The sequence below is a fragment of the Malania oleifera genome, chromosome 9 (assembly GCF_029873635.1).
Source record: "Malania oleifera isolate guangnan ecotype guangnan chromosome 9, ASM2987363v1, whole genome shotgun sequence".
Taxonomy (NCBI): domain Eukaryota; kingdom Viridiplantae; phylum Streptophyta; class Magnoliopsida; order Santalales; family Ximeniaceae; genus Malania; species Malania oleifera.
In genome coordinates this window covers 80,552,106-80,573,837 of record NC_080425.1, presented here as the reverse complement: position 1 = coordinate 80,573,837, position 21,732 = coordinate 80,552,106, and the positions used below count along the sequence as shown (strand labels likewise).

General features: G+C 38.0%; 1 protein-coding gene across 5 annotated transcripts in view; it reads left to right on the top strand.

Annotated features, from left to right (window-relative positions):
* LOC131164415 (uncharacterized) overlaps window positions 1-21,732 on the top strand; it is a 60,907-nt gene that overhangs the window by 19,181 nt on the left and 19,994 nt on the right. For 3 of the 5 annotated variants that reach the window (XM_058121580.1, XM_058121582.1, XM_058121584.1), the window contains exons 7-9: window positions 7,472-7,534; window positions 8,058-8,138; window positions 15,281-15,346. In XM_058121580.1, coding sequence (XP_057977563.1) covers window positions 7,472-7,534; window positions 8,058-8,138; window positions 15,281-15,346 — 210 coding nt within the window. The remainder of the gene's footprint in view (window positions 1-7,471; window positions 7,535-8,057; window positions 8,139-15,280; window positions 15,347-21,732) is intronic. The other 2 variants (XM_058121581.1, XM_058121583.1) reach the window with 1 other exon arrangement.

Genomic DNA, 21,732 nt, shown 5'->3' with positions numbered 1-21,732 from the left:
ATTTTTCTAACGATATTCAATAACAAGTGATGAGATGAGAAACTCTTGAAAATATTAACTTGAATGATCAAACCTCAATACTAGAATGAAAAACCAGATGAGGAAATGAGTTCTCTTCGAGATTCTGAGTTGATTTGTCCAAGCTCGATGAGTAGAAGTTGAAGTGTAGGCAATTGTATAGCAATAAGAGCAAGTTTCTCAATATTCTTTCAATAATATGTATTCTTCTCTTTACGTTGATCTTCTCTTTTGTCTTGGTTCACACTAGGGTTTAGATGATGTATATATAGATGCTTTACCCTTAGAATTGATCTCAACCGTTGGATCAAAGAGATAGCTCGCGAGTTCTTTTAATAAAAATCTGAATTTTAAGTTTTCCCGCAAGTTCAGGCAACCAAAGTGGGGTTCAGGCTCCTAAAGTGGCGAGTTCAGGCGCTTGAAGTCCAAGTTCAGGCAACTGAAGTGCCTCGGCCTGATTCTGTTTTTCACCCTTAAATCTTTAGGCTACCAAACTTAATCTTCAGGTTCCTAAAGAAATTTTTTAGGCGACTGAAGTTGAGTTCAGGCTACCAAAGTACCCTTTTTCTGAATTTTTATTTTCTAAATTAAAAATCTGCTTTGCTCTCTTTCTTGACTCTTTTATAAAAACATTTTCAAGGTTTTAACAATATTTCTAAGTCCATGAATGTCCCCCAATGATGTTCATGAAATGCATGAGTCCTAAAGTCATTCTAGGGTATATGTTGAGCCTCAAATTAAATCATATGAAAATGTAAGTACATGAGTTCTAAATACCCATTCCCAAGATGTTCTTGAACTTTGCCGCTTGCATCTTGATTCTCGTACTCTTTGAGTTCCATGGATCTTGCCAAGATATGTCAACTTTACTTTATAGCTTCCATGACTCGTTATCTTTCCGTGCATGCTTAATATAGGTCCTGTTCACAAACTCAATGCACAGATCAAATACCAAGTGATTTGTGATTATCAAAACCGGATTGGATTCGAAGAGTCAACAGGGACACATGGGTGTATCAACAGGTTTGGATCTCAACAGCCCCATCTCAACTAAAAGATCAAGAACATACTTTCTCTGTGACAAAACAATTCCTATACGAGATCTTGATACTTCTATATACCCAAGAAGTACTTCAATGGCCCCAAGTCCTTGGTTTGAAACTTTGCAGGAAAAGCTTCAGGTCTTGGATGCCTCGATGATCATCACTAGTGATCATAATGTCATCCACATGCACAATAAGCAAAATCTAGCCTGATGGAGTATAATGATAAAAAAAAGAGTGATCTATTGTACATTGACAAAGACCAAACTCAAGTACTATAGCACTACAACGGCCAAACCATGCTTTTGGAGATTGTTTTAATCCATTCAATGATTTCTGAAGCTGACATACCGAGCCTGACTCCCCCTGAGCAACAAACTTAGGTGGTTGCTTCATATATACCTCCTTATGAAGATTACTATGTAGGAAAGCATTCTTCACGTCTAACTGATGTAGAGGCCAATGACAAGTGGTGGCTAAAGAAATGAACAAACGTGCTAAGGCAATTTTAGCGACCGGAGAGAATATGTCTGAATAATCCAAACCATAGACCTAAGTATACCCCTTAGCAACAAAGCAGGCCTTCAAACAAGCCACATAACCATCATGATTGACTTTCACAGTGTACACCCAGCAACAACCAACCACAAATTTATCAGGAGGAAGAGGTACCAAATCCCAAGTATTATTATCATGTAGTGGAAGCATCTCTTCAACCATTGTTATCCTCCATCCAGAATGAGATAGGATTTTAGAGATAGATTTTGGAAGAGCAACGGAAGACAAAGTACTAACAAAATAGTAATACGAGGGTGACAAGAATCATAACAAACAAAATTAGAGATCGAGTGTTGGGTACAAGTGTGTTTACCTTTTCAAACAGCTACGGGAGGATCAACATCATGGGAAATAAGATCATCAGACGACAGAACTAGAGGCACAGTAGTAGAAGCTGGAGGAGGCACTCCCCCCTTGAGTCTTCGTTTGTATACCTGCAAATTGGGACAATCCAGGCAACAAGAAGGACTCAAATTGGATGAAGATGTAGGAGGATTGGGCATAGATACTAGGTTTGGATCTGGAAGGCAAGGCAAAGGAAGAGAATCATTAAGGTCAACAGAACTCAAGGAATTAGAGTATTATGGTGTAGACTCAAAAAGGTGACATCAGTAGAGACAAAAAATCAATATAAAATAGGACTATAACATTGATATCCTTTTTGAGTATAGGAATAGCCCAAAAAGATTAATTTGATAGCATGTGGATCCAAGTTATCCATTCTTGGAGTTAATTGATGGACAAAGGACACACAACTGAATATACGAGGAGGAAGGGAGAACAAAGTAGCCTTAGGGAAGATAATTGAATATGGGATTTTACCGCCAAGTATAGAAGATGGCATTTTATTGATGAGGGGCAAGCTGTGAGCACAGCATCACTCCACAAAACTTTGGGGACATTTATTTGATACAATAGGGTACGAGCGACGTCAAGAATGTGTCTGTTTTTCTGCTCTACAACCCCATTTTTCTGTAGAGTGTGGGCACAAGAGGATTGATGGATCATACCAAAGCTAGTCATATAAGTACTGAATTGGGTACTTAAGTACTCCTTAGCATTATCACTATAAGGTATCCTGATTGGCATCTCAAATTGAGTCCTTATATGGTAACAGAAGGCCAAAAGATATCAAACAGCTCGGAACGATCTTTCATTAAATATAACCAAGTTATCGCAGAGTAGACATCAACAAATGTAACAAAGAATTGAAACCCTAACTTTGATGTGACATGACTAGGGCGTTAAATATCAGAATGAACTAGCATGAAAGGACTAACCACTTGTTTGTTGACTTAGGAAGCAAAGGGAACACAATGATGCTTGCCCAATTGACAAGTCTCACACTCAAGATTAGACATAATACTCAATGTAGGAATTAGGACGGATGACCAAGGCGACAATGGATTTAAAGGGGTATAGCTGCGACTGCGCAGGTAATGGGTGGAGAAGGCGACGCAAAGTAGTAAAGTCCACGAATCTCATATCCTGTGCTAATGTCTTTCTTATCTTCAGATCCTAAGTAACCACATAATTAGGAAAGAATGTGACAGGACAATTTGTTGATTTTGTAAGCTTACTGGCATGAGATTGAAAGGAGATTTAGGAATGTATAAAGCAGAAGAAAGTGATGGATGGAGTAAGATTTACTGTTCCTATCCCTTTAACTACAATAGTGGAACCATTGGCAAGGGTAACTTGAGGTAGATTTTTAGGATATTGGAGATTGGAAAAGAAGTTGGTTGCACCTGTTATATGGTTAGTGGCTGCAGAATCGATAACCCAAGGACTAGTAGGAAGGATACCAGATGACATATAGGCTGTAGGATTACCTTTCTGGGCAAAAGACGCAATGTGAGAATATCCTTGTTGAGACAATTGATACTGTAGAAACCTTGAAATCTTGAATACTCCTCTGATATAGTGACAATATGTGGTTCACTCAAAACAAGTGATTAATGGGGGAACCATACTTTTGGGTTTTGCAAACTCCATCTCAACATGCACAAACTCAGACCAATGACCATAAGATTAGTTGGAACAATTGGAACTACCATGAACAAGGTGACCAACCATGAACAAGTCACAAATAAATTAGTACGAGACTGCCACAGCACCAAGAAACTCAGACACAGCCCCAAGAAAGCAACTCACAGTACTGAAACCATTGGAGGAGTGAACAACTGAAACTACTATGGAGAAATCACCACCTAACTTATATAACACTGCTATAGCCTCACAAAAAACAGCTTATGAGTACTATCACTGCGCCAAGAAAGTCACCAATGATTGTTACTAACACCAAACAACAACTGATGAATTACCACGAGTGCATGGTTAAACAAAGATTGGATCTTTGAGCAAAATAGATGTCCGGAAGCTTGATATTTTTATATATGGAAGGAATTGTATCATTGAATGAAAAAACACAGCAAATCCCACTGTTTCAGACTCAATAAACTCAATAACTGTTGATAAACTGCTTCACGAAGCATTAAACAACCATTCCTTGGGTGCCACACTCGAGCAATAAAAAAAATGGTGAGATCTTTGGGCAAAAAACATCACGAAAAACTCCAAAAACATGTTAATAGAGAGATTGGATCACTGCTGGATCATTTGAGGTCAAGACCATGCCTGAAAGTGGTTTCACGTGCTGGTGCGTGGGGTCGACCCTGGCAGCCTTCATCCGGCGCATGAGACACTGCCTGGAGGTGGGATTTCAGTGGGGGGCAGATCGGCAGTGTCTGTGGGTGACTATAGTGTTGGTTTTGACAAATCTATAGTGGATTTAATGTTCTGGAACTGGCAATGTCGCCCAGAAAATTTCAGCAACTGGTCTGACTTTCTGCTGCTGCTGGCTGTTTTCTAGGGTTATAGTATCACTGAAAAATCTTCTATGATGATAGACGTGCAGTAAATTTTGGGTTTTAGGCTTCAGTTTGATGGTGGTGGTAACACTTAGGGTTTAGGTTTCAAAATCATGCTCTGATACCATGTTGAATAGTTGGGTAAAATGGAAGACCTAAACTCAATGATAGGTCTCTCCCTCTATTTATAATATATGTCAAGCACAATAGGAATGACCATAATACTCTTACTAACTTCCACTTATTACAAACCAAACTCTAACAATTAATAGTAATGCTAAATGACTAAATAACTATTAACAAAAATGTAGGCCAACTAGTGCACTAATGAGGAGGAGCAAGTTAGCTATTGTTATTGGTATTAGAAGGGGTAGGGTTAGACCTAAAATAACATGGAGTGAGTTAGTGAGGAAGGATTTAAGAGCTCTTAAACTAGGTGAGGAAAATGCCCTTGATTGTGTGAATTGGTGGAAAATAATTCATGTAGCCAGCCCTACCAAGTGGGACTTAAACCTTGTTGTTGCCTGGCCGAGACCGCTTTAGACCACTCTCCAGTCATGGTGGATGGGGGAGATACAGCGTGTGGGAACTTTCCATGTTGATTTGAATGCAGTCCAAACATGAAGGATTGGTGGCCTCAGATTAAAGCTTGGTGGAACTCTTCTTTGCAGGAAGGATCTCCTAGCTGCTGCCTAGCAAAAAAATCTGATGCTGGTTCAAAGTGGCTTGGAGAATATAATGAGGAGGTCTTTGGCAGAGTGTAGGTTAAGCTGTCACGGGTGCAAAATGAGATTAATGAGCTTGATAGTCTTAAAGTTGAGGTGGAAAATCTGATCTGCTGGAGGCAGAAATCCAGAGCTTTGTGATTGGCTGAAGACGACAGCATCACCAGGTTTTCCATCAAACTGCTAATTCTCATGAGAGGGACGTGTACAAAAAATGTTATGATTGACTGGATCTGTTATGTGGAGGGAGATAATGTATTGAGGGACGGACTGCTAGCTTTTATGGATCTCTTTTTGAAGAAACATCTGGTAGAACCTCTTTTGGTTGAGCTTGCTTTCACCACCATCAGTAATGAGGATAGATCTTTGTGAAAGACCTTTTACCAAGGATGAAGCTGCTGTTGTTCTCAATACTTGTCCAGGGGACGGACTCTGTGCCAGACATCATGTTTGTGTGTTTTCCAATGTTTTGGCATTATCAACAAGGATGTAAGGGCAACTTTTCAGTAGCTTTTTAAACATGGGAAATTTGAAATTTTGAAGAAGAGCCTTAAAGCTACATTTATGGTGTAGACTCCAACAAATGGAGGCTGGAGGGGCAGTTCATATTTCAGATTTTTGACCAATTGTAGGAGTATGTAAATTCCTTGCCAAGGTTCTGGAATTGAGATTAAAAGAAGTTGTTGGGAAAGTTGTCTTAGAAGCCCAGAATGCTTTTGTCCCAGGCTGTGAAACTCTAGATGTAGTTCTTGTAGTTGATGAGTGTGTGTACTCGAGGATTAAAAAGGCCAAGCCCAATCTCATTATATATCCTGAGGATTTAGTTATAAAAAATTTTTATAGGATGAGCATTAGAGCACATTGGAAACAATGTATTAGATTCTGTATTCCATTGTGTATTTTCCCATTATCTTCATTTGATGTCCTAGAGGTTTCTTTCCTAGTTCTGAAGGGCTAAGAACAGGAACATATATCCCCACACCTTTTCATCTTGGTGATGGAGGTTCTGATTTGGCTGTTGTCAAAGATAGATGAAGCGATTTTCCTAAAAGAATTTAAGGCTAGCACTTAAAATAACTCAAGCGTAGAGGACTAGGACCCAGTTCCCAGCTTTGTTCATAATAGCAACTCAAGCTTAGAGGACTAGGACCCAGTTCCAGCTTTGTTCAGAGTAGCCAATGAAGGTGCTTAAGTAGAAAATGGGTTTTCATCAATTGGAAATGAGCTTGTGTGGAACTTATTAAAAAGGGAAGTATATCACGGGAATTAGAGGAGATTGAAAATCTTTTCACCAAACTTTATTGCATCAGAGTTGATTCCAATGTGGAGGATACTGCAAGGTGCCCTGGGGGGAGAGGGGGAGGGAGATCCCACATTTGACTGGGGCTATTATAAGAAAATCAGCAGAGGCAGTGGAGTCCATTTTCCCTGGAGCCGTTTGGAGGACGAAAGCACTCAAAATAGTTGCATTCTTTGCTTGGCGGGCTGTTTGGTAATCTGTACTGGTAGGAAACCTTCACAGGAGAGGTGTGATGCGTGTAAGTTGGTGTTCCATGCATAAAAAAATGGGAAAAACTCCAATGATTTTGCTGCTTCACTGCCTGTTTGCTCTGGTGCTTTCTTTTGTAGTGGTTCAATGATAGTTGGTATTCCTTCGTTCTTTGGAAGATTTAAGTGTGATGGGAGCATTAAAAGGGTGTGGAGTTTAGTCCCTCTTTTGTGCAGCTTGGCACACTTTACTCTTGGAGAGAGGAAAAAGAAAAGCCTGTGAAGGAAAATAGATGTTTGTATGGAGATTAAAGGATTTATTCACTGACACTTTTTTTTTTTTGGAGCTCTAGGAATTTAAGACCGCATTTCATTTTAATTTTGGGTTTCATTTTAAAAATCTTGGTTTCTTTAATTTGTCTTTCTGTACTTGGGTGGCACTGCTGTACTTTCTCTTTGAATATGATTTGTCACTTACAGAGAACTTACTTCTATTGGTATTGAGTACTTCTTGATTCTTGCTTCCTGAATTAGCCCTCTTCTCACTTTCATATTTCTATCTCTTTTCTCTTAACACTTTTTACGTCATCGCTGTTTCCCAACACTAATGGTTGTTGGAAATATAATTTCTACCTTCTTTTTAGTTTGTGGACTGAAAATAGCAGAACCTATTGCGCGAGTGAAATTGTTGCTGATCTATAAATGTGCACTGTCCAGGTGATATCTTGGGACAGTGAATATGTGCTTACACTGATTTGGTCCTTGACAGGTGAAGGAATGCACATCAGCCTTGCTGCGTTTTGCTAAGAAGACAAATATTCCTGTTCTTTTGGTGAGCACATGTTATCCAAAAAATTTAATTGATCATCTGCTTACTTTCTTCATGTTTTAGGTTGCGACTTGAGTTGGACTTCTAAAGGCAAATTCTTTTCAGTAAGAATTTTTTTGGAGGTGTAAAAGTCAGTCTTACAAATTGATTGTGTATTGACCTGTTTTGTTCCTATTGATGGGGAAGTTTCCTTTCTTCTTCTTCTTTTTATTTTCCCTACTCTCACATCAGACACCTAATTGAAGGGATATCCCTAACATGAAGCCTAACTGTTTTACTTTGAATATTTTGTTTTTAATGTAATTGTTTTTCTGTTCAGTACCCTTTACTGATTAATAGTTTATTAATATGATTGACAAGTTCAATGCCACAATAATTGCTTCAAGCCTTCAATGCGAAATAGGATCATTGTTTATTATTATGGCGGTTATAGTGCTAGTTGATATTCTGAAGAAATGTCAATTTATTGTTTTGTTCAATATTCTGTTTAAACAAAACTAAATACTAATTTATTTATGCTTTTCAGATTGGACATGTGACAAAATCTGGAGATATTGCGGGTCCACGTGTCTTGGAGCACATCGTTGATGTTGTTTTATATATGGAAGTTGGTATCTTGTTGCATTTCATTATTATTTTTTCTGATATTTGGTATTTGGTAAATTTGCTTAGTGATTAATTCCTGTATTCTTTATCTCCTTCAGGGCTTCCATTGTTTGCTTCTCTGGTTGAGATGAATAATTTAATGTGAGGCTAGAATATCTGTTGGGAATTTATGAATTATTTCCATTGATGGAAGCCATACTATATACAAGTATGACACTTCATCTGCTGTGGTTGAACACAAAAACAAATTTGAAAGAAAGATGCTATTTGCACTCCAAAACTACTATTAGCACTTCCATCATTTTTTTTTCACACAATGAAAGACGAATATGGCAAGTGAAAAGACAAAAAAAAAAAAAGATAAATAAAAGGGGATAAAAGTTAAAGTGAAGGGGGTAAAATCATAATTTAATGCATTGAAAATAATAAATGTGTGCCAATATCGTTTTCTGGAGTGCCAATAATGCCTCGCAATCAAATAGAGTTATAGCAGGAGGATAATATAATCACAATTCACAAGGAAAGAGAGCCCAAGTGTGCATACATGGGACATGCAGGAGAACCAAACTTGCTTTGTGGTGGTCTCCATGTGGTTCCTTGACATGCCTTCTGAAGCTCACTTCGTGTGAGCTTGGACCTTGGAAATTGGAAGAGGGAGTGATATAGGACAGGATGCAGGTGTTTGGATGGATTATTTCAACCCTATTTGGTGACCAATTTCAAAGAATAGGGTCAACAGTCGAGGGATTGTTGGGTCCTAAACCAGAATTCATGTGGTTAATTAGGAGTATATTATTTGTGTTTAGTTTGCTTGTAGAAGGTTTATGTGTATTTTGGGGTTGGTATGTAATGTATGTGCGTTTTAGGGGTTTATTTGTAATTTCATGTAATTTAGGCTTTCTTATAAACAGGGGATGAAAGCCATGTAAAAATGGTATGACCAGCCGATGGGATTTGAGCCAAAAAATACACAATAACTATGAATGGAGTGACAAGCATTGGGATCACTGGTCCAATCCACATCAGAAAACACAGTTAAATCAAAGTTGCCAAAGGGATGGAGAACCATACCCTGATCAATGGGTGGTCTATCTACTCACAAAAAATCGTGACAAATGAAATATAACACTGCCTTTAATATAATGGATGCATCACAACTTGCCATCAAGTGGTAGTTGGGTGGGGCATGTATTGGTGCATGAATCACAAAAAAGGAAATATTTGGGATTATATTTTGCAGCATTAAGAAGTTCCCCTTTAGCCACAAGACAAGCCTTTAAAGCATCAACAAAAACTTTGGGATTAACTTCCACAGTATCAAAGGGCAATCAGTTAATATAATTTTGCATCTCTTGTTGCATGGAACAATAGTGGGGAGCCTTGTGGCCCGGGGACGCCTTTCTATCTCTTGTTGCATGGTGGCTCTCCAGCCGAGATGGGGCGTGACCTCAGAAAAGGATTTTGGGAAAGAAATTGAAGATAGATGACAAAAGTATAATACGAAGGTCAGAAAAGATCATAGGACACAAAATTTGATATGGGATGAGAAGTGCTAGTGCACTTACTATTGGGAACAGCAATTGGAAGATCTAAGTAATTAGGAATTGGATTAGTGGACCAGCGAGCAGTTGGCAAAGTATGTGAATCCAAAGTTGAAGTAACTTATTGACAATTTTGTGAGAACACACCTACAAAGGTGAAAATGGATGACTAGAAGAAAAAGAGAAGATGAAGAGATTAGGGGTTTTGACAATGACTTAGGGACAGGATTTGCAATAGGAGTGGGCAATGGAGAGATTACGGAGATCTGCAAGAGTATGTATTGTAATGTTGTATGGAGTAAACTTAAAAATGGAACATCAACACAAACAAAGAATGGATTCAAGATAGGACTATAACATCAATACCCTTTTCTATGAACAAGATCCAAAAAATGCATTTTATTGCATGAGGAATACAAGAAGCAAGCTCATGGACGAAGGAGATGCATCCAATTATATGGGGTGCCAGCAAAAAAGGGAGGTTCATGAGAAAAGAGAGTGGGATGGAGAGACTTGCCGCCAAGAATCAAAGAATGCGTATTGGGAAGAGAACATGCTCTATGAATTGCATCACTTAAAAAACTTTTGGCATTTTCAAGAACAATTAACAAGCAACAACTACAACAAAATGCCTATTCTTTCTTTTGGAATTTCCATTCTATTCTAGAGTGTGAGAACAAGGTAACTGATGAAACATGCTAGAACTAGTCATAAGAGTACAGAAATCTGCAAAGTATATAAATAGATAAGTTGATAATCAAATCTCAGTTTCAGCACAAAGTGCACAAAAATAGAAAGTTACTCAGAATGATCTTTCATTAAATAAAGCTATGTAGTGCTTGAATTATAATTAACAAATGTGATAAAATACCAGATCCCTTATAATTGAAGTAACATGACTTACCCCAGAAGAAACATAAAGGGACTTGTTACCTGTTTGTTGACTCAGAAAGTAAAGGGAACATGATGATGTCTTTACAATTGACATGATTCCCACTCTAAACTTGAAAAACAACTCAAAATAAGGACTTCTTTCTTCCAGTTATTAAGGGATAATGTCCAAGATGACCTAAATCTGCTGCAGCAGTGAAATTGAAGCAGAAAAAGAAGTCAGAGCGGGCAACAAGTCAAAATAATAAAGACTATTGGATTCACATTTTCAGCTTAATAATCTCCCCAGTCTTTAAATCCTGAATGAGAAAATAAAGTCACTGAGCAATTCAAATGTGTAGTAAGTTTAGTAACAGACATAAGATTAAATGGAAAACAAAAGAATTTAAAAAACAGATGGAATAATTAGGTTTCACAGTCCTAATGTGACTAGCAAAAGTTTAAGATCCATCGACAACAGTGACATTAGGCAGCAAGTTCGAATATAAAAATCTGAGAAATATTAGAGGTACCTGACAGATGATCAATTGCAGCTCCAATCTATAACTAGGATCTTGAAAACTGGATGAAATATAGACCATGGGTTTACCTGGATAGGTGCCTACAGTGCAGTGGGAAGAGATGCTTGATACAGCTGAGATGTAGCATATTCATCCTCTGATACTGTTGCAGAATCTGTTCCACAATCCATGCTAACAGGCGCAGTTGAACTGGCCAGAAGGGTTAGATGCCACAATATTAGCAACTCAAGATGGTCAACCAATCAAATCCCAAGGTCACATGTATGCTTCTCTAATCGACCGCGAGTTATTTTGCCCACCTAAATCACAGTGATTTCCACGTCCACCTAAGACCACCAGATTAGCTCAGTGATGGTTGTGTCTCTGTTACAGATTTCCTGATTGTAGAACCAGAATCATGCAACAAATCATTTTTGGGAGAACCAGGATGCATGAAATACCTGAGAATAAACACTTGTAAATGAGGTGATCTTGGTTCCTCCTATGATTTGAGATTTCACCAGATCAAATTTTGGTATTAGACCAGCTAAGAAATTTAGCACCACCATTAGTTCCCTTTGTTTCTACATTTCATAAACATCAATGATAAAAAATTGAAGAACATTCAGCTCCTCATAATACCATTTCAATTCCTCAAAAGTAAATTGTGACTGATTTATCTTTTTGTTGCAACTAAAAGAAGTCTGAAGAGATATGTAGCAACTCAATGTAATCCCATATCTCCTTACATGTTTCCAAATGTATACGTGAATCAGCAATATGTGACTCCTGAAGAGTTCCATAACAAACCTGTAAGTGTCTGTTAGATGATGTTGCTTCCATTGACCAGTAAGATAAACTTTAACTACCCTTGACCACAGATATAACTACTATCATTTAACCTATAGGTAGTAAGTTGAGGAGGTCGTAGGTATCTCCCTTTGTCTTTCCTTGCATTAAATATAAAGCAGGAGATGGTTATCAGTTTTGCTCTTGGAAGGATCATTGGCTCAGGCATTTTGCTTTTTGGTTGATTTTCCTTCTCTCTTTTGTCCAACTTTGCGTGCTGATGCATCTATTTCTTCTACTCTGATTATTGATAGTGATGTTGTTTCTTGGGACTTTCATTTTCAAGATATCATAATAATATGGAGATAGGGATTTTCAACATACATGCTACCAAAATATATATGTGTATATATATATATATACATAAGGAGATAGGGGAGCTTTCACCACTTCTTGGTTTGTTGGATTCCTATTGGTATTCTTGCTGTGGAGATGTTTTAATACTTAGTGTTTTCTTTTGTAAGTTCTTTTATTCTCATCCAATTTGCTCATTCTTTTCCTCTTGCTAATCGATTATAGAAAAGCTGTGATTCATATCACCAAAGATCTGTTGCAGATTACAAGGCCTTACATTGTTCCATCTCCGCCGGGTGTGTGTGTGTGTTATGTCTTATGTCAGCAATGCGGATCATGCTTGCCTTTTTCTTTATTGCTCTTTGACTTGGTGTTCGTGGAATGAACTTTTTGGCTTGTTTGGAGTGTTTTGCTGATTGATTTTAAAAGTTTTTCAAGGAAAAAAAAATTTGAGGACTTGTGGATCTGTGGTGGTGCGAAGATTTTCTGTTCTATGGATACTTTGGCTTGAGAGAAATGCTCATATTTTTTTGAGACCAAACTTTTTCTGTTGATTTGATTTGGGACAGGATAGTTTTCTCTGCTTTGTGCGGGTTTTCTCTGGCTGGCTTTATTTGCATGATTTTTATCTTTTCTTCTTGTATTTGTTTTTTTTTTCGGTTTGGAAGATTTCTCATCCTTGTTGTAGTTTTTTCACTTTAAGAAATCTCTCTTTTCCTATATAAAAAAAGGTGGTGACAAGGTGGCCACAGTATTTTGCACAGTCAGGTGTTCTTGGTATCTATTGGAAAACCCAAACAAATTTGCATTAACTAGGTGAATGCAGATATTGTACTAAGAGATAAGCACGCTGATGGTGCACCAACCAACTATAGGAGAACATCACATAAACAGTGCTGAAACAAACTTCAAAAATTCACCAGAAAACTGTGAGACTGCATTATGGTAGCCTCTCACTATTATGATACAATATATTAGGGGTGTACTCGATTTTTTTTTTTGTTCAGTTTTTCCCAAAACCAAAAACTGAACCGAAGCACATCGGTTCTTATATTTAAAAACCGTTACCGAACTGTAAACTGACAGTTCGGTATAAAATGAGTATGGTTCTTCGGTCTGGTTTCTGGTTAATAACCAAACTTAACCTCCCCAAAATATTATTAATCAGGGCCCGCTTAGAATTGTTAAATGGGGTTTATGAGTGGGCCAAACATGAGAGTCAGTTCTCATACAGCCCAAGTGGAATGCGGATGAGGGGAAGAGGAGGTCTGGCTTTATAGGTGGAGACGGTTCCCCCAAAAGTAATGGCCAGCCGATGTGGGATGTGGGAATCAAGGGGAATGGTGAAGAGTGAAGGCTGGGACTGGGTCACTGACTCATGCGTCCAAATCTGAATCATCGTCCGTGTTTGCCACCCACGAAATCCTGAGAAAACCAATGTAAGTCTTAGGTCTGGGATATTCGTGCAGTTTAAAAACAGAGGAACTGCCAGAAAGTGTGAGAAAATACAAAGAAGAAGCCTTTGCATGCGTCTGTCTCTTGGGCAAAGGCAGAGAAAATGGAAGAAATAGCCAAAGAAAGAGAAAAACTTTTTGGGTTACTAGAAAAAAATGAGTTTGTTTCCAAAAAAAAAAAAAAAACAAAAAAACAAAAAGAGGAACATTTCGTTTCTTCTTGAAGCTGATTATTTTTCAAGAGAAGTAAAGAAAATGGAACATAACGAAAAAAAAATAAAAGGGATAGACTTACCAGGGATCATTGCGCATCCACCACCTTGATACCTCGCATCGATGCTGCGTGCTACTGCTGCCGGCACTCTTGCTGTGTGCCTTCTTCCCTTACCATTCCTGCAAAGAGAGTTGCTAAGTAGTGGAATTTTCTTTCTTGATGAAGTGTCCTTTCACTATTTAACCCACTACAAACAGCAGGTGCAGTGTGTGCCTCCCACATCGGTAATAGATGGGAGAAAACCTCTCATCCTCATGCATAAAGGGTTCTACTCCCTCCACCTTTTCTGCCATAATTAAATATTTGCATATATTATAATAACGAATAAAAAATATTAAATAATTGTGGGTATTAAAAGTAATAATTTAAGAGTTATAAATTTGGTAAAATCTTATAGATAAATACATAATTCGGTTTTTTTGGTTCGGTTTTTCTGTATAACTGAAACTGGAAATCAGTTTTTTATATTTGGAAAACTGAAACTGAATACCGAAATTGAAAAACCGGGCCAAAATGTTAGACAGTTCAGTTTCAGTCCGGTTTTTGCTTTTTCTTTAATTTTGGTACACACCTACAAATTATACAGGAGTAAACGATCTCCTTAGACAATAATATCCCCTTTTCTATGATCTTCAACAGCAACGCAGGACAGGGATCAATTTAGAAATCAAAAAGGTAGTTGGTGTAATCAAGCTTGTTCAGAACCATGTTGTTGAAGTTTGGTAACAATCAAAGTTTGAAATTGGGTTGCAAGGGAGAGGATTGATTGATAAGTTATTCGGGCTGGAATATTAAGGTATTCTGATTTCAAGAGGCCATGAAAGCAAATCCTTGTAGCTACGCTACGTGCAAGTCTAGAATATTTGTTGTAACTAGTTAGTCATTTCATTATGAAAGCTGTACATAACGCGCACACACATCAGTACAACACGTCTGAAAGTCTGAGCTTGTAGAAGTTCCTAGTGTATCTATTTTCCATTTAAAATTTTTTTATATGATTTATTTGGATGATAGAAAGCAGTATAATTTATACACCTCTTAGCAATTAGTATGGATCTCCCTTGATGAAATTTTTTAGTGTTGTAAGTTTGTAATGAAAATGACGAATTTGATCTATCCAGAGTCCTTCCTTTTGGTTATCACAAGAATTGCTGCAAGATCAAAGCTGATTTTATTGGTGAATTTTGTGTTATTTGCTGACAAGTGGCAATCAAGAATGGTGCATACTGTGCATTATGTGATAGCAGTATTGTATATTCCTATTCTACTTAGATAATTTGGTAGGTACAATTAAAAGTTTGATAGTTCATTTTTCTCAATGCCGTTATCCTTGTATTTAGGGGGAGAAACAGTCATCTCATCGTTTGCTTCGATCTGTGAAGAACCGTTTTGGCTCCACGGATGAGGTATGGTGATACATACATGGATATTCATGTTTATGGATACTAATATGCACCTCATGCCATTTTTATTTGAAATTTGCATAGCTCTTACAAATAGGCCATATTGTCAGATTACCGAATGACAAAAGCTTATGCTTGACAAAACAACAGCAGCAAAAGAATGTCTTGAGTTGCACTAGGCAGGCAGGGTCCGTTATGTGTATCCTTTCAACTGGATTTAGGGCAAGTTCTTTGTTGGAGTGTTCTCAACCCTTTCTTATTACCCAAGTTGTTTTATGCCTACCCCTCCCATTGCCATGGCCTCTACCACCAATAAATCATTCTAAGTAGCACACTGTATGATCTATGTGCTAAACCATCTACATCAAACTACCATGATATTAACTTTACTCCTGTATTGATGTGGATGTGCAGTTTTTACTTCCTAAAAAATTTATATTTCCACGCTGTAATTCTCATTTCGACCTCATATTCAAGTCGAGTGTTAATATGCAAGTGAGATGCTTTCTTAATGCTTCTTTTCCATCCATTTCCTGTGTTCAAGGCAAATGCTATGTTGAGGATTGATGGTGGTATGGGTCACAATTTATTGTTTTTCTTTTGTTTTGGGGGCGGGGGGGGGGGGCCGGGGGGGGGGGGCACTCTTACCATCCTGCTCAATATTTGGCTGCCACGTTTTCAAATGTTGGCTTCTTTTTAGAGTGATGCATTTTGGTTTGCTAGTGTCTCATTTGAGTCTTTTTATAGCTAAGGTCATTAATGACTCATGTTTTGGTTCCATGGTGTTTGAAGTTGTAAGTAGACCCATCGTCACCTATTTGACTCTAAACTATGGTTATTGTTGCTCTCAAATGTCAAATCTCTATCTTTTGATTGCTTGGTATGCATTGTTGGCCTGAATCCCAATAGATTAAGTTTTAGGATAATTGGTGACCAGGCTTGGTAGTAGAGCATAGTTTTCTAAAGTTCTTGAATTCAACTCTTGCAACCCTAGATTTGATGCCAAAAAAAATTGTCTACCCATGTTTTTGCTTGAACTGCTTTGTTGTTGAATTTTTACCTGAAGTTGCATGAGCTTGTGGGCCCAACTTTTTTTTGGGTGCTATAGGCACGGGGTCAAGTGTACATGTGCTTGATATACATTGTTAGCTCATTCCTCATTGAGGGTATTTACTATGAAATTTTGTATTTTAAAAATGAGGCTAGTTACCTCCCTAATATATCATTCAAGGAATTCAACCTTTTCAACCTGTTTCCATCTTACTAGTCTCTTATTGTGGCAACCTAACCTTAAACTCAAGTAATCTTATTCCATTATCTGGAGATTTCATTTGGTGTCATCATTCTTTCAAGGTGGAAAGAAAGGTTTTTAATTTCGATTGATTGGAGAATGACTCAATTCACATGACTGAGTTTGCAGGTAGCTGAATGTCATTTGTGGTGTCGAATAACTAAGAATTTCAGTGTGTCTTGCATCTGATTATGGTGTTTTAGTATGGGCATTGTGGGCTGGATAAAAGTATTGGTGGTTTGCTCTTTAGATGGAAGGAGGTTTTCTTCACTTGACGCTACTTGGGAACATGTTTTTGTTTTTGCTTTTTTTGTTTTTTTATTTTTATTTTGGTGGGGTGGGGGGGGGTGGGGGGAGGTGTTGTTTCAAGAGATACAATCAAGGAGGTCAAAATAGTTCTCTTTGTTTCCAAGGTGTTGAAGCCAGCGGGTGATTGCTGCTCTTCAGTAACTCAAAGGAGTGTTTTGCTAGGGAGGAGAGACAATTGAAGGTTGGAGAGATGATATTTTGCTATGGCCATTTTGGTAGATCGAACAAAGGGGAATGGTATGTGATGAGAAGCTCAATTTGATCCTATGTGGGTGCTCTTTGTTCATTCCCATTGAAGGCCGCCATAGTTATTGGCAATTTGGTGATTTGCAACCGTTGGGGCCTTGTTGTGAAGAATTCAGGAAGGGCTCTGATAGTTTGGCAAAATGTTGAGAAGGTGAGGGGATTTTGAGATCTGATTGGAGATAACAATTTTGTGGCTAATTTAAGAAGTTGGGATCACCATCATGGGCCTGAGGCTAGTGAGCCTATTCAAGTTAATAAGTAGGGTCACTTATTGGGCCTTTATGGATGTCGGGGGAATGTGCCTATGACTATGGATGATATAAGCAATAAAAAATGTGGTTAAAAAAAAAAAGACACTGCAAATATTGGCCGAAGAAGTCCAAATTGAAAGGCAGTGTGGATCTAGTAAATTCCACAGGGCTGTAGAGATTGCATTGCTTGTTCTTGGTAATGTTTCAATCAGTACTCAAGTTTGAGGGGCTGTCCAAGATAAATTACGGATGGGGTTGATGAGCTTGATGATGAGGAAGGAGGGAAACACAGATGATGGTCCTAAACAGCTTTTGGATGAGCAGATTGATGAATCACCACCAGAGTATGAGGGAGACAAGGAAAGTTTTGAGTGTCTGATGACGACTTGGTGAGCTTGTGCAAGTTGTACTGGGGAGGAGGAAATTAAAAAGAGCGTTGTTTGCAATTTTAATAGAGTCCTCTATTCTGAATCTTAAGACTGGAGACCAGTGGTGGATATAATCAATTTCAGATCTCTTAGCTCTTCCATTGCATACTGGCTAGAGAAGCCTTTTGAAGAAGCAGAAATCCTTTAAGCCATTAGAGATTGCAATGGGGACAATGCGCCTTGCTCAGATGGTTTCTCTTTGGCATTCTTCAAACAAATTGGGGCTTTCTCAAGCATGACTTCCCAACGCCTTTGAGTTCTACAGATCAGGTAGATTTATGAGTAGTATTAATGCCATCTTTGTCACCCTGATTCCAAGGAAAAATGGGGCTACAAATATCAAGTATTTTCACCCAATTAGCCTGGTGGGAAGCATCGATGAGATCCTTGCTGAAGTCCTAACCGAGAGGATAAAAAATTGCCATTCCGGAAGTCTTGGGGCAGCACCAGCCCACCTTTGTGGCTGGTAGACAAATTATGGGTGCCGCCCTTGCTGCAAATGAAGTTGTGGATTCCTATTGGAAGGAAGCAAAAGTGGTGTCATCTTCAAGATTGACATGGAGAAAGCCTTTGATCACATCAACTAGAACTTTCTTCTGTATATTCTTAGGAAAATGGGCTTTAGGGGGCTTTGGTGTATTTGGGTTACTCAATGCATAAAAACTACAAGCTTCTTAGTGCTCATGAATGGTTGTCCATTTGATTTCTTTTGCTCCTCTAGGGGCTTAAGACAAGGGGATTCCATTGCCTCCTTATTTATCTTGGTGATGGAGGTGCTAAGCCTCATGTTGAAGAATGCTACTAAAGGAGGGCTTCTTAAAGGTATTTGAGTAGGCAGGAATGGGACATTCGCAAAGTTTCACATCTTCTCTTTGTGGATGATGCCTTTTTTTTTTTTTGCAAAGGTCACCCTCTACACATCCTCAACCTTTAATGCATTTTGGTAGGGTTTGAGGCTGTCTTAGGCTTGAAAGTCAATCTTGGAAAAATTGAAATTATCTCGATTGGTGATATCATTGGGGGGGGGGGGGGAGTGGATTAGCTAACATTAGTGTGCCTCTTAAGCATGTTAGGGTGTGACTTTGGAGGTGGGGTATTGTGTTTTAGAGTGGCCTTTGACTTGGGGGTAGGATCACCCTTTGGGGCGCAATCCTAGATCCATGGAGTTTTGAAACTCAGTAGTGGAAAGAATGTCTATAAGGTTGGATGGTTGGAAGGGGGCACTCTTTTCCCTTGGAGGTAGGATCACCCTTATTCAAGCCTATTTATCTAGTATCCCCTTATATTATTTGTCTATTTTTAAAATTCCAGTGGGGGTTGCAAATAAGATTTGAGAAAAATAATGAGAGATTTATGGTCTGGAATTGGGGGTTTTTAGTATCACTTAGTTAGGTGGGATTAAGGTCCTAAATTTTGATTTCTAACTAAAATTTAAAGGCTTCAAAAGTACAAAAATTTTGATATTGATATTGATTTTGATTTCAATCATAAAAAAATAATGGAAATTTGTAATAAAGCACGGAATTCTTCGATGAAGCTTTACAAACTATTAAATAGATAATGCATAATTTTAGAACTAAAATATTATAAACAAAATATATCAAGGACGATTATGTGTTGTATATCAAAGCTCTACTTTGGGGACTTTTGCAAGAATCTAATTTTAGGACTATAGGAGGACATTCTAAAGAATTTTCAATCATGATAGGTGTACATCAAGGCTCTACTTTGAGCCTTTGTTTGTTTGCTTTAGTGATTGATGAACTCACAAGGAATATCCAAAGCGAGATCCCATGGTATATGCTGTTTGCAAATGATATTGTTTTGATTGATGAAAGTAGGAGTTGGGGAGAATCTAAGTTAAAAATTTGGAGAACAATGTTGAGAGTTTAAAAAGGCTTTAGGATAAGTAGAAACATGAAAGATATATAAAGTGTAATTTCAGCCATGTAAGGAGGAATATTGTAGATAAGATTAAATTTGATGATCAAGACATCAACAACACTAGCAGATTTCAAAATGGAGTGCTTTGGGTGTGTTGTGCTATCATAGAATACCACTAAAATTAAAATGAAAGTTCTATAGGACTGCTATAAGACCAGTCATGCTACATGGATCATAATGTTGGGTTACAAAGAATCAACATATTTAAAAAGTAAATGTGGCCGAAATGTGCATGCTAAAGTGGATGAGTGGTGTAACATTAAAGGAAATTAGGGAATGAACACATTCGCAATAAGTTAAGAACAACATCTATAGAAGATATGATAAGAGAGGGGCAGTTTAGATGATTTGGGGATTTGAAACGCAGGCCAAGTAATGCACTAGTGAGGAGGAGCGAGCTAATTATTGTTATTGGTACTAGAAGAGGAAGGAGCAAACATAAAATAACTTAGAATGAGGTAGTGAGAAAGGATTAAACAGCTCTTAAGTTAGTCGAAGAGAATGCCTTTGATTGAGTGAATTGGCGGACAAGGATTCATATAGCCGATTGGCCAATCCCACTTAGTGGAACTTGAGGCTTGTTATTGTTGTTTTTTCATTTTCTAGAGAGGATTTTGTATGCTCTTTTTTTTTTTTTTTATAAAAGTTTTAAAGACTCTCTTTAACAATAAAGTCTCTTATTTTTCTAACAATTATACATATATATGTATGTATATATATATATATATATATATATATATATATATATATACATATTTCAAGGCTGTTCAAAGCCATTCTGTGTTGGTTAGGCTGTGCTTTCTCCAGCCAATCCGGCCAATTCAGTTTGCTACATCCCTAAAGGAAAGCAGCCTATTGAAGCATGGAAACCAACTCAAATCATGCTCCATGGGTTGGTTAAGTTTGGTTGGTTTGAGTTTAGAGACTTCATACAGACAATGGAAGCGGAGGCGTCTCTCTCCAAGTAACATAGTAAAACCAGTCACCATCCAAAAGTTACATTCCCCCCACCCCCCCCTTCCCATATTTTCTCATCAACCAAATAGAATCCAACAAAGTAATTTTATTTTACTGAAGGATCCATGTTAGTTGCTAGACTTTAGGAGGAGCCTTGGTAATATAGTATTGATATTGACATTGAAGACTCACATGAAGTTGTTGAGAGAAAGGGAGGCAGCAACTTCGTGGTGGGGTGTGCAGCCAATGAGTTGATGTCGATACAATGGCCGTTGTTTGTGTGTTTGAGACCCAGCTTGTCAGATCAGGTTATCTTTTTAGATTTTTAAGCACACAAAACCCTCTAGTGTATATTTGAGATTTTTCACCATCAGTCAATTCGTGATCAACTTGCCACTTTTGACCATTGCTAAATTTTTTTTGGGGGGAGGGTGGTTTTGTGAGAACAATAGCTTGAGATGAGGGAAAGGGAAAATATCTCAAAAGCTACCACAACATACTTGGTTACCTATAACCTAGAAGGGACCCAAACTGGTTTTTTTTCTTTTTCCCATAACCCATGGAAACCAAGCAATCCTGGTTGGGCATACCCTTTTACATGTAGGGGTTTATATAAAGGTGAATAGACCACAAGTGGGGTGTTAAGGAATGTATACTTTGTCTGCCCACAACTTAACAACTTAAACTCTAGGGTCTAGTGGTTGTTTAACAGTTGGATGAAGCTATCTGGTCTTGGTATGTCCTTGTTCTCATTTTTCGGGAACACATTGAAAGTTCATTGTTGTGGGTCAAAATGGTGAGCTATCTCTAGCTCATTTTACATGGATTAGTGCATTACCTTTGAGCTAGCATTTTTATGGGGCGAGAAGGGCAGGAAAATTTTATTCTGATGGGCTTGCTAAGGGAGCTTCGGAATGAAGAGTTGGTGGAATGTTTGGTGGCTAAGTGGTTGTAGGGATTTTA